Below are 20,167 nucleotides of genomic sequence, written 5' to 3' on the forward strand. Positions count from 1 at the left end.
CCATAAGGCATTTTAGTTATGGTTTTTTTTCTAGTGATAAAACATTAATGAAACCTAGAGGTTGTTTATGATTTAAAAAAAACAAAAAAACTGATAAGTTAGCCATCTTGAATTAGATGGGTAAGGGCAAAGAACAAAAGAGTCTTAAACTGTTTTATGGTGAATGCACACTGGTATTATACAAGCGGAGGTTGTATTATGGATCATAAGAATTTGCATGCTTTTCAATACATTTCACTACTGCGATGTTGTTGGATCTATGTGAAAACCGCTTCCTATTTTTGCAGATGTTACTTATATTCATAGTATTGCTAAGACCACCAAATAACATCAACTTATGTTTTGTGGGCCAGTCAGTGATATACCTTCCATTGAGCAAGGCAATGAAGGTTCTATGGTGCCCTTAATTGAATATGGGTCCTGTACTGCTCTTCTTTCTTCTTGTTTTGTTTTTTCTATAAAATCTCTATACTTACTGTATAGAGATTTTTTCAACTTCTATTGTAGCTGGATATTTTCAGTATACACTTTGCTCCCCCTTGTGGCGAATACAAACAACCAGAACTTTATCATTTACTAAAGGGAAGCAAAACAGTGAGTTTATTGCTCATTTATCACTCTATTGATGGCATAAATTCTTTTAAACATATGGTGCTTTGGTTGAATAGCATATTTAGGAAGGCCCCTAAGCCACTTTTTCTGTGTTGCACAGTATATTACATAGCTTGCATTCAGCAGCACCCACAGTATCTATAGAGATTAATAGAGAAGAAAAAAAGAACTCCACTACTCGCCAGCAGGACTCAGAGGAGTAATGGCTCTCACTGAAGAGACCAAATGGGTGTATACAGGGACCAAAAATTTTGCATGGGAAAAATTATGCAAATGCATCATGCCAGTTGGATTAACAACTGCAGAGACTGCAGCAGGGGCTAGTTTTTATGGCACACATCATCCCTGCACAAGGGCAGATTGGCCATGTATATCAGTGGAACATTCCTGGTGGGCTGACTGGGATATAGGGTGCTGGGCTGGAAAGCTTCTTGCCCTGAGGCCCCTTACCTTCACTATCGCTGCAGAGTACAACCTGGTGGCCTCCGCTTTATAACTTCATAGCGGAGCCACTGGTGACAATGAGAGCATTTGTTGGACAAATGGTTTGCCCAGTCGTTTTGTTGAGACAACACAGGTCCAAACAAAAACTGACTATTATACTCTGGGGTCTCTTCAGACCCAGGGAAGGTGAACAGATATAGTAAACAGTGTTATTCACCTTTCCTGGGCTCCGGTATAGTTCTTCTGGCCTCTTCTAGTCATAGTGTCATCATGAAAGGCATCAGAGAATGCTTGCTGAGGCTTATGATTGAGGCAACATGACCTTACATCAGCGTCATTTTGCATTCATGATGTCTCTGTGACCAGTTGAGGCCCAAAGACCTGCACTGGAGCAAGAAAGGTGAGTAACACTGTTTATTTTGTTTAATCACCTCCCCTAGGACTCCATTTATTATACTCTGGTGTCTGACTAAAACCCAGAATATAATAATAATTCATAAGTGGCAACCTCCCCAAAATTTGTATTGGACATTATACTATGTGGAGGGGGCCACTATTGAACATTTTAATGTGTTGATGGGTCAAAATATGGCATTATAGTGTGTGGAGGGGCCAATATGGGACATTATACTGTGTGGAAGGACCACTATGGAACATTATACTGTGTGGATGAGCCACTATTGGACATTATGTTGTATGGAGGGGCCACAATGGGAAATTTTAATGTGTAGAGGGGCCATGATAGGGCATTATAGTGTGTGGAGGGGCCGCTATGGGACATTATATGTTGTGAGGGCCAATGTGGGACATTATACTGTGTGCACTATGGTACATTATTTGTAAAGATGTGTAACATTAAGAAAAAAATACTCATCTGTCCCCAGTGTTCCAGTGTCTGATACCGAATCCTGTTCGGTCGCACACTATGCCTCCCCCTGTACCCCATGTATCCGTGGGGTGCAAATAAGGTGGTTGCTGGAGAGGGACCAGTGATGTCACTCACATGTTACTAATCTCTCAACTGCGACCTCTGAGGCTGCTGAATGGCCTCAGCAGTCACATGGGGTGCGTGGGTTCCAAGAACCAAAGCACGATGTGCAACAGAAATGGACTGTGGCAGTGGACACCAGAGTTCTGAGGAATATGTTTTTCTTTTTTCATGTTGCACCTACACTGGGCCCCTCTGAAGTTTTTTGAGATCCTGAGGGCCTCTAGATTGAAGTGCATCTAGAACTGCATCTACATTTTAATGACCACTCTGACCCCACTGCCTATAACTTTACTTACAAAGGACTGCTGCCTTTACCCTGTGTAACAAAAATGTCTGCTTTATATGGAGTGAGAGGCAGCAGTCCAGTGTAAGTTCCAGTTCCAGTCTGACATGGTAACTTACATAGGACTGCTGCCTCTCCCTCCATGTAAAAAAGTCCTGTGCAAAATTTCTTTAGACTAAGGCCCTATGCAAATCATTACCAAAAAACGCTGCAGAAATTACGCATTGCGTTTTTTTTCTGCAGCATTTTTCACAGAAAGTCTGCAGAGTTTTCCACTGTAGACTTTCTACCTCTATTACACCTATATAGAAAAAGCCATCATTTCAATAGGTACACATGACACGCTGCAATTTATAAAAATGTGACATTTTTGCAATCGCACCATTTCTGCTGCAGATTTTTTTTCTATAATGTGTCAACTGTATTAACTCCGCCCACTTGCAGTGAGTCTACCAATAAAATGGGGCTACTTTTAAATTTTGTTTCAGGACCACTTTAAGGGCTCAATCCGCCCCTGTCCTTGTGTGCATTTTGGCACCTCATGGGACAACAACCTGCCTGTGCATCTTCCACATTTCTCTGCTGAATATATGTTATAGGGATGTATCTCTAATATTATATTTAATATGTTCCCTTGCCAGTTTTTCTTCTCTGTCCCCATTGACAGTTGCTGAATTCCAGACAGTTGATCTCTTTAGGTAGGATACATTTCAGATCCAAGTATAAAGTGAATGCACATGAGTGATCTATGTGTAACAGGCAGCGCTTTAATGTCAGCATCTCTGCTAGTTTAATTGCACAGCCCCTCCAAAATCTGAATAATACACACCTTTATGTCATTTTCTATATTCCAATACCCTGAGAATATACCTAATGCTATTTATGTGAAGTGCAATGCTGTCTCTTCATACAATATACCAGTATTCATGATTCCATTAGAAAAATCAATTTTAGGATTCTGCAGTAGCAGCAGAAAAAATATAAGGACTCATTTTGCAAATAGCTTTGTGAGGCTCTTAAATATCTGACCATTCAGAAGCTTTTACTTTTATGTAGATACTAACATACTGCAGAGTAGATGCATGCAGTATAATTGATAAAATGGATGGTCAAGTGTATTATAGTATTCTGTATCAACCCCATCAACCTATTGCATGCCATATATTGACACAAGTGTATTCTATTTAACCACAGTACATTTGCTTGTTAATTAGTGAATATTCATCTGTCATCAGCCTCGGCTATGACACTCCTCCCTATTAATATGGGCCGTCATAAATAATCCATGAGCCCCTATTAATATTCATGAGCTGAAATCTGTGTAGTCATGTGCAGTGATGCAGAGACTGGGGGAGTGTTGCCATGAGTCGTAACAGTGGAAGATACTTAGAGGAAGGCAGGAGCAGCATGGTACACTCACTACCTTGGTCTACGCTTGCAGCGAACAGTGGTGTGTCTGTGTTTATATGCTGGAGTGACTGATGAACAACAGTAGCCAAGCCGGGAGGGTGATTCCCTGTCACAGCTTTTCTTATTCACATAAAAGGGAATTAGAAACCACTCGCAGTTCTTGCAAATTACAATGGGCTGCAATCTGTGCACTTTCCAGAAGAGAGAGGAGCACTACAAACTGCTATATGAAGTTTCACAGGTGAGTGCGGATACTGTACCTGACTTATCGTCACACGTCCCTAGGGATGTGGGCTCTTATGACAATGTAATGTCATGCATCGTGGGACTTTTTTGCTTTTACATCTTTTTTTTTTTTATTATTTCTTTTTGTGTTGCAAGGAGAGATGGGTCAATCTTTAAAATGTCACTTCTTCGTTCCTTTTTGACATGTACTGCAATTCTTGAACTTGGCGAATACATTTGCACTCACACAAACACACACACACACACACACACACACACACATACACAAAATATAAATTATCAAGTTATTTCTTTTATGATGAAATTAGTGATTTGCTTCAAACCTTAAGATTCTTATATAGTTAAGACTGTTTGCATTTGCACTTGTATATTCTGTTTTTCTACACAGTCATAGAAGCAGAACCACAAAATTGACAGAGTATGGGATACGTTACACAATGGACAACAATTTCTGTAATGGTTTGTCAGTTTACTAGAAAAAGAAGTTTATCCTGCTGTGCTATTTTTTTCTCCCATTTATGATGGAATTTGCATTGGAGGCTCCAAACACAGATGTGAACAGAGCCTAATGAAGTATCTCAAAATTATAATATAACTTTGATTATAAAACTTAGCAAATGTTATTGACCATTTCTAAATGTAACTTTTTTGTGCTTCATGGCTAAGATCTCATTCACCTCACTATGTATTGTATATGAGCTTGTTTGGATTTGAGAGTTTGTGACGTGCAATACATGGTGTTACATTTCAATATAGCAGTGTATTAAATGAAGCTGACTAGGGAAATGAAGTCCTGGGTAATAAGGATCCAGCTATCTGTCCTATTTTGTTACTATCTAAATTGTACATAGAGGAAAGAAAATCAGCATTGGAAGCAGCAATTGTGTCTTTGTAAGCTTGGGTTGCTCTTGTATTAGATTGTTCTGTACATGACAAATTGTTGCTGACAGCAGCTGAGCTGCAGCAGGTTAAGCAGTATTGGTGATGACACACGGCACGGTGAAGTGTTGGTGGTCTTCCTGGCACACTGGAGTGCTCTGAGCTAACTGGCTTCCTTCAGATTCTCCCTGATGCGATTCATTTCACAGCCACCTAATTAGAAAGTGGACTGTGTACATGGATCTGCCTCCTCTGCTGCAGCCTTAATGTACGTCTTCATGCTAATGTGATCAGAGTCTCATTATCCCATTTCCAAAATGAACTTGGGCATTAATTAGATCTAAACATTGCTCTCTTTATCATTGTTGGGAGGAGACGGCAGATTAACATTGTTAATTATTGCTGGGGACAATACTTCTGCTTGCAGTCTTAACATTGACCTTAAAAGCCCAGCCAGTCCAGAAACCATGGGTACTGTCAACAGTTCAAGTTGTCGGCAGGTGGAATACTTTCCTTGAGTTTTATACAACATGTGTCATATTTTATAGTATGGGTCACACATGACTATATTGGTTCTTGTGGCTATATACATCACCGGTCAGTCCATGTAAAGCCTTATTTTTAGTATAATATTAGGTCCATAATGTATAATATGATGCATATCACATATGTTATTTGTAAATAAATGATTATAGACAATAAATGTACAGTATGTATGATATATTCTTCTTCAGATGTGTCTACTATAACATTTAAGGATCAATGTAGGAATAGATTGTGCTTCACCCTGCTTCTGCTGCTTTGCTGATACACTTTAATCCCTTGAAAAATGTAAGCTATTTTTACTGTAATATGCACTCAGCCGTCAGCCCTGCAGAGTGTATTGTTGGCTTTTTGTCACTGATAAGGGATCAAAGAATGGGGGCAGTAATGTGCATGTGACACCTACTCTCCCCCTGAAGCTGCACACAGATACACAAGGGCTGCTTTATGCTAAGATGTTCCTCACAATTTGGTATGTTCCATCTGCAGCAAGTAAGAGGTTAATATTGGCTTCAAAGCACCCCCTATCCCCAAAACTACAGGTGCATGTTGAAAGTGCTGCTAATATTGTTCACAGACGCGAGTGTAAATGTTTCTGGAGAAACGTGTAACAAAATCGTAAGCTGTGCACCTTTCAATGAGATGACAGAAGCCCAAAACTACAGTTGGTAACCAAATCTGGGCTGGAAATGAATTAGTCTGCTCAAACATTACCTCTTGGCTGGATCAAATCCCTTTAATTTTACGCTCTTGTAATTCTGAGTTCACAACCTTGTTTGATCCATTTCAGCCTTCCTTCTTTTAAAGGGCAGAGGATCATCTTATAACAAATCTGCTAACAGCCAGTGCTTGCATTTCTCATAGTTCACTACACATGAGATAATTGATGTTTTATCCAGCCTTCATCATATGTCCTTATAACCCATGAATGGTGGAAAGTTAGAAACTCATTTTGTGAGGGCATAGAGGGATGCTGATAGCGAATGACAAGAACAAAAGTACAGCAAATTTGATTTTATAACCCAGGCTAAATCCCAAGGCGGGCACTGGCAGGTGTTCATTTATGACTTTTTATCTTCCTTTGTGCCCAGCTGTTGGTAAGGTATATAAGAAGTAAACTACTGGTTGGGAGCCAATTTTCCCAGTTAATTGTTTGTCTTTATTGAAGATATACTGGAAGCTATGCAAATAAAAGGCAACATGTCTCCCTTAATTATACACCGGGAGTTCATTCATCACTGTGTAGATGAAATTACTGTAGTTAGGCTCATTGGAGAATACAGTTGTGCTTCCTTTATGTGCAGGTGCAATTGTGCCGTACGTTTATCATAGCTGGTATGCCTTGGGTCAAGTGTGTATCATTCCACTTTGTTTTCAAGCCTCTATTGAATCCACGTGAGGCTCCAGGTATTGCTACTGCTGGTGACCCGTGTTTTGTTCCTCCAGGACAGCCTTTCAAATCAGTCAGTCTCTTTATTTAGAAACGCAGCTGGATCTGCACGAGCAGCCCTGAATAAAACAGGAAGAGTACAGAAGTCATGCCAGTGAAAGGCAACGAATAATGCCCAGTGATAGATTCATTCTCTACAGTGTGTTAAAGTAATTACACACACAAAATGAATCCACAAAAGGCTGTGTCTGACGTAACATTCTATGTAACAATACACCTCTGTGCTACCACTGGCAAGAGATACTCTATAGAATGGGAGCTGTGTGTATGGTGTGCACATATAGCAGTCACAGGCTACGCGTCACATGGCTCCACCAAACATGAAAGGTAGCTGACGTTTATGACACCGTCATTCAGTTTTTGTTATTTGGTAGAAAGCTGATTTTAAAAAATTCTTTCCAATAAAGAAGGCAACTAAATTGGGAACTTGTTCACTTGACCAAATTGAATATCAAAAAATATTTAGTATTTCAATTTTTTATTATAATATTCCAGATCTATCTATCTATCTATCTATCTATCTATCTATCTATCTATCTATCTACCAACCACATATATTTTTTGTGGTGTGTACAAGCACTCAAGTAATATATCTACTATCCTTAGTTTGCATTGGCAGTTAAAGGGTTCTTCTATTGGCATGAGACAGTGGCTGGCACAGGCTGCAGTGGGCTGTGAATGAAAGAAATGTCACCCAGCCAGGGCTTAGCTAAGACTACACTTGCCAGAATCTAAACCTGAATGCCAGACCAGGTTTATCATCCAAGCCATATACACTGTGATTCCTATGTCTAAGCAGTATATAAAAAGTAGCATTGTCTCCAATCCAAGGTAGAACTGAAGGGGGTCATGGATGCGTGATGCCCTTAATTGGATACATTAATTAGCAAATGATTACTGATGAGGAGAGATATTTTGGCAGGTAATGTTTTGATTAGGAGAGTTCACCTTGGACATTTAGCGGGGTAATTACAGAGAGTAATCACCAGTTGGGTAGGAATTTGTTAAAAATATTTTTTTTCCTTTTCTTCTTAAAATAATCCTGAATAATAATTATAAAAAAATAGCTCTGTTTATGAAATGTAAGAGCGTTATGGCCTACATGAAAGTCCACAAAGTTCCTCCTCAGGATGAACCTTTAAAAGATATAATGTATAGAAGAACAATCAAACAAGGCCTTGTTACAATTCTCCAAGTATAATGAAGGACACTACAAAATGTAGTAATTCAACAAAAAGATGAAGCAGCAAAGCATAACAAAGTCATTATTGTAGGGATTTCAGTCTCACTGATATAAATCGGGAGGCAGAATCCTGCAAGTCAAACAAAGGTAATTAACGTTCACAATTAGTGCAGGACCTAACAAGAGGGGTGGAACTTCCAGACCTAGAAGACTGCTTAAAGGAGACCTAATTACAATGTGCAAATGTATCAATAGACAGTACAAAGATCATATGATTGATTGTTTTATGCCTAGGCCTGGAAGACTGGCAAGGGGGAATCCTATATACCTAGAGGAAAAAGGTTTCACCATCATCATAAATGGGGAGTCTTTAGTTTAAGAGCAGGGACACTATGGAACTCACTGCTTCAAAATGGTGTGATTTTGATTTATTGAACAAGTTAAAAATGGGCCTGGATGCCTTTGCTGAAGACTGTAATATTAAAAACTATAGGCATTAGAAAAGGGACATTTATCCGATCATTCATTGTGATTGCCAGATTTGGAATCATTGGGGTTTTTTGCCTACCTCTTTTCAACATGTTGGTAAAATCCAACATCCCTGTCTGCTGTCCAGAGAGTTTCAGAAATACCCCATACAAATCAGACTGTCTACTGGCCCATCAAGAACATCAGGTTTGGATAACCATAAGGGGGTTTTCTGAGCCTTTTTTTTTTTTTTTTTTTACAAAAATAGACCAAAACTGTGCTGAAATTAATGTTTCTCTTCATTTTGCAGAATTGTGTGGGCAGTTCAGTCCTTGTTACAATTACTTCTTTAGGCCCCGTTCCCACAGAGTAATGCGCCGCTCATTTAGACACGTAAACACGTGTCAGAGCAAGGCGCTTCCAAACAGATCCCATTGACTTCAATGGGTGCCGGCTTACGCGCGCTACACGTTGAAATCAATGGGAGGCTTTGTAACCCATTGATTTCAATGTGTAGCGCGCGTAAGCTGCCACCCATTGAAGTCAATGGGATGTGTTTTGAAGCGCTTCGCACTGACACGTGTTTACGTGTCTAAATGAGCGGTGCGTTACTCCGTGAGAACGGGGCCTTAGTGGTCCTGATCATGTGCAGTCTATTGTGTATGTGCAGTCCATTGTGTATATGACTTCCTCTGTTACCCATCTCCACTATAAATGTGATCATTACTGATGATATCAGCATTTGTCTAAACTTTATCGACTGCTAGAGCAGCCAGGATGAGGCGGAGGTGGTCCAAAGTGGTCCAAACACTCGTACTCACTTGTGCTTGTTCTTGCATATAACAAGCATTCCCTACCTTTAACCTTCTTAGTCCTGGAAATCTCCTTTAAACTAAAAAGTATATTTAGTATAAAACAACTGTACATAAATGGAACCTCCTCCATATTATGTCCCCTCTTCCAGTAGTAAGAGATCAAGAACCAAACGTTACCCCCCCTAACTATGTATCAGCCAAAAAGGGAAGACATTCCGTGGATATCAACCCCCATTTTCTTTAGAGCCTGTTTGTTTCAGACATGCAGAAAACATATTTTTAGATACTGCAGAGCCTGTAGAAATAAAGTACATGTTTTTATTCAGTTATCATAGCAGAAAGAATATTTTATACCCATTAATACAACATAAACTGAATAGAAATTGAAATGCAATGTAATCTAGCGAGTATCTACTTGAGCGCCTGATGTTCTACTGGGTCATGTACTTAACATTGAGTGTATTGTCCAGAATCAGACAATGCTGGTTAATGATCACATAATCACAGTTTATTTTACTGGGATTCTTTCCATTCATGTGAGGACTTCTAACATGAGATTTTGTTGGAATATTGACTAAAACTTGCCTGCAGCGCTTTACAAGACCAATCGAATGTCACTGTCAGCAATTAAGTCACTTATAGGATTCTATTTACATGGACATTCTGTCATGGTAATGGATTAATAACAGATAAATGAAGATAAGTAGGTTAGTACCTATAAAGTGTATTATCAAGCAGCCTGCAAGGACGTGCGAGTTTACTGAATTATAAGTGACATCTTATACACGGGTACATTTCACAATTAGTTTTAATACAAATATCCCATTTTATATCTGCAGTTTCTATGCTGTATGTACAGTGAACTAGCAAGAACTTGTGTACCTGTAAGGTGGTGTGGGTGCGTAGCTCGAACAGTTGGCCATTTCCCCATTCAGAGCTTGAGAGAGGTGTGGGAAGAGTTAAGCCAATAGTGGACTGCATGCAGTGAAGTGGTGTAAAAGCAAGACTAAGGCCTCATTCACATCTGCGTCGGTAATCCGTTCGGGTGAGTCTGCATGGGGACGCCCCTGAATGGACTACTGAACGCATTGGCAAGTAGTGTGCAGTGAAAACACATGGACGCCATAGACTATAATGGGGTCCGTGTGCTTGCCATGAGATCTCTGCAGGGAACATGTGGACAGGATAGTAGTTCACAATCCACTTTCCTCTCCGCATGACTCGTGCAGAGATCTCGGTGCAAGCACAGGGACCCCATTATAGTCTATGGGGTCTGTGTGCTTCCACTGCACACCATTTGCAAATGCGTTTGGTAGTCCGTTTAGGGGGTCCCCATGCGGACTCCTTGACCAGATTACTAAATGCAGATGTGAACCAAAGATATGGCTAAGGCTGTGGCCTCACATTGCGGAAGCGCAGCTTTTTTTGGTTGCAGATTTTGTTGCAGTTTTTTGAGCCAGGCCAAGAGTGGCTACAAATGGAATCGGAAATATATAGAAAGTTCTTATACTTCTAACTTCTGCTCAATCTTGTCCTAGCTTTGGCTCAAAAAAACACAACAAAATCTGCAACAAAAAGCTGTATTTCTGCAACGTGGGCCCGAGCCTAAGAGAGTTTAGTGCTACAAATACGGATCATCTTCAAATAAGTGTATCATAGTTCCATGTGCACTGTGTATCTTTTGCATTGACCTGTGCTTTGTGTTGTATTTGGTAAGCATAGCATTGATATGTGTGATGTTGCTTTAAGAGGTGCAGGTCATATTGCAGCTAGGGTAAGTTCACACGTGAATTTTTTTGGACCGGAATTTGAGGCGGAGGCTGCCTCAGATTCTGGTCCAAAAAACTGCTAGCTGCGACTGGATGCCGGTACACTGCTGTCGCGGCATTCCGCTCTGGATTAGGCCCAAATGAACGGGCCTAGTCGGGAGGGAGGTGTCACGAGGCAGACGTCCGTGGCTGAATCAGCAATGTAATCTGCCTGAAGAAAGGGCAGGTTGCTTCTTTTTTCCGCGAGCGGTTTGTTCCCGCTTGAAATGACCGGCTCCCATTGATTTCAATGGGAGGCGTTTTTTTGAGTCAGATTCTGATGCGGATTCTGCGTCGAAATCCGGCCCAAAAAACCCTTGTGAACTGTCATTCTGGTGGTTTCTAGAGACTGTATTGCAGGACAATTCCTTAGAGAAAGAAGTTGCACCTGTGAGCTGCACTGCTGCATAAGCTGTTTGTTACACTCCCAAGACCAGACCTACTGATGTAACAATGCCAGCTGGTTCAGTTACAAGTCAGGTGTCACATATATCGCAAGGGACAGTGTCTGTGAGCCAGCTTTATGAGGGCTGGACAGTTTAGCCACGTAAACCATCGGAGAGGGCAATGTTGGCCATGTTGAGCATTATATTGCCACCGTCCTGTCTCTACTTGCTTACATACCTACAGTATTTACTTGATAACTATTGGATTGCTGGAGCTCCCTCTCCCAACTGGTTCCCCAACTTATCCTTATTATAGGAGACCTGAGTATCCCATTGCTTTTCACTACATTTTATGGTAAAGAATAGGGCATTCAAGGGCATCATCTACATGGACTTTGTATGTTTTCTGTATGGGTTTCCTCCCACATATAAAAAACCATATATACTGGGTCTTGGAGACGAGTGTCTGCATGGCAGTCATGATTTCTCCTACTCCACAATGTATCCCAGGCTTTCAGGCCTGTTTATGAGAAAAGTTACAAATGTTTGTCATCATTGTGTGTAGAAGGGGCCAAGCATGGGCATTGCCTTTCCTTATAACTATATGAGAGACATTAAAACAGTTGGGTGCTCTAACTCAACTACTCAATTCTCCATATCTCATACAGAGTTATACTACAGCTAGGAGATAATGTTGTATAACTGATTACTATTAACCCTTTACTAGAAAATGATGCACAGATGTAGCAAAGATTAACATGACTCAACCTTTTAACTACACTGTGACAGTGTGTTAACTCAACTCTTTAAGGGGGTGTTCACACTTGCGCCCGTGTTTGCCTGCTAGGTCTCGGTTCTATTCCCCGGGAAAACTGCATAGGGGAGGGCTTCGTGGCAGTCAGTTTTAAAACCCATTCATTTGAATGAGTTTTTAAAGCAAACCTCCGGTGTCCATTCGCAGCCTCTCCACGTGGAAACCATTTTTTTTTGGACAGACACAAAGTCTTGCATGTCTGACTTTGTGTCTGTGCAAAAAAACGGTGAACGCCCTCTCAATGGGTTTTCAATAACAGAAATTCTGTATATCTAATAGACAAATTCTTTTTTGTTTGCAAATAAAAAATACAGATTAGACTTCCAACTGTAGGAGTTTGATTAGCAAGCAGACTTCTGATGGATTATTGGTGTAGGTGAGGTATTTAGCCATCTGTGACAGCCACTATAGATTGCTCAGACTAGTACTATGCCTAAAATAAAGTCATGTGATGTGGCTTTCTTAAACCCCATGTCAATGTTTAGTTTGAAATATCAGAATTGCTTAACACTTACTTTGTCCACACAAGAAGAGCTGTGGGTGTGAGATTAACAACTAAAATGAATTGATCTAAGGAAGAAGTCACTACCGTGTCTCCTATTCTCCAAAATACATCTGCTTGGCTAATTCTGAATGCAGAATTTTTACTGCATGTGCAGTTATACACTAAAGAACGTCAGATTTACCTGTAAAGTTGTTACATTTATTCATTGGGTTATATTTCTTATATGCTGCATCTGTAATCTTTTTTTCTAACACATAATCAGGTATTTTGTAATAGTATTATGTATCCAGTTATCTTGGATAACTACTGCCACCATCACTTCTAAACCACTTACATGCTGTTGTAGGGGCTGTTAGCAGCATAGTGAGTATACCTTTTTATGTCAAAATGCCATCTCACTGTAGAGAAGTAAGCTGTTGGGTGCACCCATGACATGGCTGTGCCTATCAGAGCAACCGTTTTTGGCTCTGGCCGCCTCCTAGTTCCACCAGCTCACAAAAAGATTGACAGGTCTAGGTGTCATGGGACCACAGGTGAAAACACAAGCTCTGGCAGGCATTGCCATTCTTGAGGTGCAACAAACAGCTCATTTGTATTCGGATTAAAAGGTAATTTTGTCAGCAGTAGGATTGTACTATATTCCACCAACAGACCTTACAACAACAAGTAAGTGGTTTTGGTGGTGGCAGACTGACTTTAGGATGTCTTGAAGTAGCTTAAGAGACATTTGTAACATAAAACATTAAGCATGCCCCTCCTTCTAAAACCTCACAGAGTACAAAAAAAACCCTTTAACCTATACAAAATTGTTGAAAATGCCAGTTACTTTATAGTGAACCATTTCCATGACATTTTCAAGTAATTCTTAAAAGTACAAACTCTAGTTTAGCCGTACACCTCACTGACACTCACTTGAACACATTTTTTAACATTTAAAACGCTCCAAAATTACTCTTTTTTTGGGGGGGAAGGGTGCTTGCCCATGGTTTTTGTAGACACACATGGAGATTATATTTTGAAAAGGAATGGGTTTCTCGCTGCTTGTCTAGTTGAAAAGGCACTAAAAATTATCCTTTTATGGGAGCAAATGTGAAATCAAAATAGTTTTGTTTTTTGGATGCCAACACAAGTGGCAGTATTTGTTCCTGTGGTAGCATAAGTGGCAGTACTGTCCCCCAACCTTAACTAACAGAGATTTGTTCAGATTAACACAGGCTATGAGACAATTTATTGGGAAAGAAACAGAAAAACATTTAAGAGATGGGCATTTTTTTCAGATTAGCAGGCCCCGTCACACAGTTCATTGCATGTGCAAAAAACAAACCCGTAAATATTGGATATTTTCTCAGATTAGTGCAAACGCATTCATTGTTTTGCTACAAGAACAACAATATGTATGTATTTAACAAAAAAATAAACTCTTGCCCGAAACCCTTAAGAAAAGGCTGTTCTCTAACAGGACTGACTTTGTCTATAAAAACTATTTTAAACAATTTATGGATAGATCCATCTGTTCTATTGCAAAACAGCCTTATTCAAAATTACATTATTGCCAATGAAAGGGTTAACTATCCTTTGTCTGCCTGTATTACTGCTGCAGTCAGACTCACACAGCACATATATTCTCCTTCACTGCTATCTGTGATTTATATCACTAATGTGCTTGTATTTGATTAGTTATGACTAAATTTTATTCTAATTCTCCTACTCCTAGCTATATTGCAAGCTTTTCAGCACTCAGTGCTCTGTACTATTCAGTGATGAATAAAACATTCATCCCCTACCAGGGCCGGCGTCAGCGCACGGCATAGCACAGAGCCTCTGGGGGCCCCCCGGCACTTGCCCGCCCCAGCACTTGCCTGTCCCGATTTTAGCTTATCGGCGTCCGACGGACGCCGATGAGCTGAATACATAGACGATTAAAGCAGGAGCTGTGAGCGCAGCTCCTGCTTTAAAGCCGCGGCCCGGCTTGCGTGTGTAGGCGCGATGACGTCATCACATCGCGCCTACACACGCAAGCCGGGCCGCGGCTTTAAAGCAGGAGCTGCGCTCACAGCTCCTGCTTTAATCGCCTATGTGAATGGAGTGAGAGCGGAGAGAGGAGCGTCGGGAGCGATGGAAGGTGAGTGTAAGTGTTTGTTTTGTATTATATTAAGGTGGAACATAATGAAGGGGGCCCATGAAACTGGGGGGCAAATGAAGGGGAGGGAATGGCATGACACTGGGGAAGATGAAGGGGGGGGAGAGAACGGCATGAAACTGGGGACAGAGATGGAGGGGGCCCAATGAAACTGGGGGGGCAAATGAAGGGGAGGGGGGAACGGCATGACACTGGGGAAGATGAAGGGGGTGGGGAAAGAACAGCATGAAACTGGGGACAGAGATGGAGGGGGCCCAATGAAACTGGGGGGGCAAATGAAGGGGAGGGGAGGAACGGCATGACACTGGGGCAGATGGGGGGGTGGAACAGCATGACACTGGGGCAGAAACAGGGGACATGAAACTGTGGGCAGATGAAGGGGGAGAATGTGATGAAACTGGGGACAGAGATGGAGGGGGGACATGAAACTGGGGGCAGAGGAAGGGTGTATATGAAACTGGGGGAGAGATGGAGGGGGGGCATATAATTTACGGGTGACTGTAGGGGGATTATACTGTGTGGGAGCACATGATAAATGAATGAGTGGGCGGAGTCAACATAAAAGTGGGTGGAGCCAAATTTGCCTCGCCGCACATTTTTCCCCTCTTTCTATTCTTTAAATGTTGGGAGGTATGGCGTTGGTGACGCCACACTCCTGCGTGACGTCACTTGCTTCATCTGCAACGCACAGTGCCTCGACTCCCCCGCCTCCTTTACAAGGGGGCCCACTGAGGCTCTGTCGCTCAAGGGCCCATAAAAACCTGGAGCCGGCCCTGTCCCCTACTTCCACAATCATTGATATAACTTGTTTCAGCTCACACAACCTTGTATACTGTATATGACATGAGCACTGTAAGGTGTCCACCTACCACTGGCTATTGACTGAAAAGCTGTCAGATAGTCCCAGAATGTCACAGTGACTCACAAGATATGAGTCTCTTCTGTATTGTAACTGTGCACTACATGTGGTAGCCACTTTAGTTCCTCCAAGACAAATCATTATTTTTTTTGGTTTTGTAACAAACCGAACAATTTGAAATATTTGGGTTGAACCTGGTTTGTAATATCCAGAAAGCCCACCCACGCTTTCTAATCTCTATAAATGTGTAATGAAGGCTGGCCTGACATTATGGCATCAATGTGCATCAGTTATTTCAATCCACCACCCGCTGACCTCAATGATAAGAAAAGAATGGTCATGGCAGAACAGATGAAGACTGACACAGACTGATGAACATTGGATTGTGTTCTATAGAGCAGTTTAGGATTATTCATAATCAGGTTTTTTGTAGGATATAATATACTGCAAACAGCAAGTGTCATAATCCTAATTTGATTCAGTTAAGTCTCCAAGGAGTGTTGTTAAAGTGTTTCAAGGGCTGAATAGGACTTTCTTGTGTAATTTAATATATAGGAGATAGTCATCAAAAGGCTTTATTGAAAACGAAGCTACTGTATATTACAAAGTATAAGTAGACATTTGATAATGCATGTACAGTATGTGCTTAGTGATAATAAAAATAGTCTATAGATGAGATCCATTATCGAAATACCAATTGTGACAAAAATTGTTGTTTTTAAACTGACCCTGCCACTTTTTGAACAAGTTGGCATGGGCATCACCTTTGGCATCTACCATAATTTATGATAGTTTTGTGCCATAAATGACGACTGAAATCTATTCCCGAAGTGACCTGGCGTAGACTTCAGACTTAGCACATGGACTCCCAGAGGATGTGCTAATTTATGGCAAAGTGTGCACCTCTTCAGGAATTAGGTGCGTCCTCCATGAACGTGGGGAATATCATTATTCAAGTGTAAAATGCTGATCTTGTTAAATCCCCCTGGTGTTTTTATAGAGGTACATTTTAGTTATCTAGTGTTACTGATACCATACTGGCATTCTCAGAGACATACAGTAGTATTTCGTTTTAGTGAACAATCAATATTCAAGGCAAGTATTAAACCTCTACATTATTGCTGAAGGTTTTAGATTGCTTTCAATGTGTACACTGACTTTAAAGTATCTATACATTGTTTGACATGCACAAAAGAACAAAACAATAAACCATGGACAACATTTTATGAACAAAAAGTTCAGATATTGAAGCACTAGTATCCAATCTTCTAAAGATACTGTACAGTTCTTTCTGTATGTAAAGTGCTTTATTGAGCCAGCAAGATATGTGATGGCTCTTTGGAGAAAAAACATAAAACACAACATTACAATTAAAGTACAAGATACTTTTAAAAAGAATTGATAAAACAATATAAAGGATACATTAATGGCAGAAGGTGGAATAAATTCCAGGTCTTGGCCATATGTCAGGTTACAATATATTGAGTTAACAATAGAAAGAAGTGATGGTGGATGTGAAACATTTGTGGAATATGACACACAAGTTTTTTTTTACTTTGTTTGCTGGTATATACTTCAGCTACCAAAACTTTTCATGAAAACAAATTATACAGTATTTATCTAATAAAGACTGGGGGTCAAGTATAAAAAGTGCAAATATAAATCATGGTGGCCTATAGCGTTGTTATTCAGCATTGTTATGATTGCATCGTTTGCCATCAGAGGCACTATTATGTCAGGATATACCATAAATATTTGATAGATACAGATCCTACACCTATCTCAACAATGGGTCCCCCCCAGTCCCAGTCTATCTGAATGCAGTGGTTTGGATTTACTGAAACAACTGAGCAGACTGTGATACAATATTTCTGTAAATCCAATAAAAGTGCATGGGGGTTACAGGAACAGTGTATCACAGTGAATCACACTGTTTCCAGAACTTAGAGTTACAGAAGCAGCATAGCTAACGGTGGTGTTTCTGGAGCTCACATTGACTATTATTGGAGTCACAGAAATAGGGTAGGAAGATTCGCTTAGCTGTTTCCATAACTCACAGTCTGGTGCTCAGCGCTTTCGGCAGTATATTCCCATCTCAGCTATGACTTGCCAAAATGGAAATAACCATTTTCAGGATGTTTGATTAGGAAGAGGTAGGTAGATAGTAAGACTTTTCTCCCTAGTTAAAGGTTCAGTTCACTGCCCTAGCTCTTGTATTCAAATACAATCATCAATTGCAAAAGCAAAATGGCTTTTTGGCTGCCCCTCTTACCCAGGTACCTAGTATGCATGTCCTAGTATTTCCTTGAGCTTTGTCCATGAGTGGGAGTTAATGGGTAGCTTAGGGCTTTGTAAAAAAAAGAAAAATTCAATAGCTTAGGTAGGGTGCAATGAATAATAAGTTGCTCTCTCATATTTTATGCTGTTAATAGCCCCATTATAGCTGCAGCATATTTTGCATATGTCTCTGAAGCAGGGAGTATGTATAATACAAAGCAGTCTAGTCTCTCCTACATCCATTATGACTACCGTATTTTCCGGCATATAAGATGACTTTTTAACCCCAAAAACTTTTCTGAAAAGTTGGGGATCACAACCTTCCTGTCGCTGGCTTCCTGCAGCGGCAGGAGAGGAGCATTGCTGCAGCCCCAGCCTCCATGGCATCCGCTGGGTATGCAAAGCTAATGGCGACCGTTATGCTGCAGAGCAGTCGCCATAGCAACTGGGTATCCGCTATATGCGGAGGCCCGATGCTAATGCCTGCAATCAGAATGTACTCTGATTCCAGGCATTAAAACTTAACCCAACTCCCGTCCGCAAAGTGGCCCCATACCTTTAAAGTTGCAGGCCGGCTCCTGCGTGGCGAGTTCGCAAGAGCCGAACTGTTCCAGTGACAGCAGGGAGCCTACTGAAGGTTCCCAGGCCTGTCACAGCGATATTACTATCGCGGCTAGTCTATGACCAGCTGCGATAGTAATGTACAAAATCTCCCATAGACGGCAATATGCTTGTATTGCGGTCTATGGGGACATGCAATCAAATGATTGCAGGTTCAAGCCCCCTAGGTGGTTTTAAAAAAAATCTAAATAAAAAAAAAGTTCTAAATCACATCCTTTTCCTGGAATACATATAAAAGTAGAAAACTACTGTGATACATATACATATTAGTTACCCCTATGTCCGAAAATGCCCAGTCTACTTATAAAATATTTTTCCTGTCCGGTGAACATCAAAATCAAAAGTGCCAAACCGCCATTTTTTTTTCACAGTTTCGCCTCTGATTTAAGAAAAAAAAGGTGATCTAAGCAATAGACATTCCCCAAAATGGTATATCTATGGTAACTCTGGCCCCGCCAGATTGTCAGTGCTAAAAAAAAGGTTATCCAGGTGGAGAGGCCGCATACGGACACCAGCGGTTTGCTTTACAACCCATTCAAACGAATGGGTTGTAAAGCAGACCGCTGGTAAGCCGCCACCTGTTCAGTTTCTCCGGGGTTTAGGACGGAAACCCCAGGGAGGACAGCGGCGCTAGTGTGAACCCTCCTTTACAGAAAAGATGGTTCAGGACTAGAAAGCAAATAAAAAAGTATTAAAGAGTATGCCAAGGGGAAAATGTGCATTAAGAAGAGGTGCCCCACAGAAGAGGTAGTCTTATACGGCGAGTATATCCCAAACTCTATATTTTACCTGGAAAAGTTGGGGGTTGTCTTACGGTAAATACGGTACTACTTCTTCAGTCAGATGCAAGGCTAGGTTCACATCTGAGTCTCTGTTTGGAGATTCAGTGTCCATCTAAGATTGCCGGAAGAAAAAGTCCTGCTATCTCATCCAGGATTACAGGTAAAAAGAACAGATAACCATTGGACAGTCAATGAACCCCATTAAAGTCAAAGGGGGCACTAGGGCTCCATTGGTGTCTGCTATTTTAGCTCTCTGTCCATTCTTCTGATAAATAGCTGAGAAAATCCCAAGTAGGCTTTATCAATATTAGCGACAGTATTGTCCTACCTGTATTAGTCACAGTAGCCACAAGAAGTTCCCTCAACCAAACTACTTTTAAAGAATCTGTCACCATGAAAATGCAGTCAAATTTGTAGGTAGCGTGTTATATAATAGGAGGAACCAAGCAGATATATAGATACGTGGGAAACATTCAGTGCATCCTGTAATCTATTCATTTATACCATACCTTTGCCCTTTCTATGCTTAAAAACAGTCATCTAGTCATTTCAGTGTTTGACAGCTACCGTATATCAGTATGGTGAGCATTATGTTGAAAAATGCCAGTTGGAAGCCCTGCCATGAAAAGCAACAAATGTAACCGCAGGATG

General features: G+C 40.8%; 1 protein-coding gene across 1 annotated transcript in view; it reads left to right on the plus strand.

Moving 5' to 3' along the window:
• Nucleotides 1-3,702: 3,702 nt before the first annotated feature.
• PDZRN4 (PDZ domain containing ring finger 4) overlaps nt 3,703-20,167 on the plus strand; it is a 123,055-nt gene continuing 106,590 nt past the window's right edge. The window contains exon 1 of the mRNA XM_075274234.1: nt 3,703-3,981. Within this exon, the coding sequence (XP_075130335.1) occupies nt 3,913-3,981 (69 nt within the window). The 5' untranslated portion in view covers nt 3,703-3,912. The remainder of the gene's footprint in view (nt 3,982-20,167) is intronic.

Source organism: Leptodactylus fuscus, chromosome 5 (genome assembly GCF_031893055.1).
Source record: "Leptodactylus fuscus isolate aLepFus1 chromosome 5, aLepFus1.hap2, whole genome shotgun sequence".
NCBI classification, from domain to species: Eukaryota; Metazoa; Chordata; class Amphibia; order Anura; family Leptodactylidae; genus Leptodactylus; species Leptodactylus fuscus.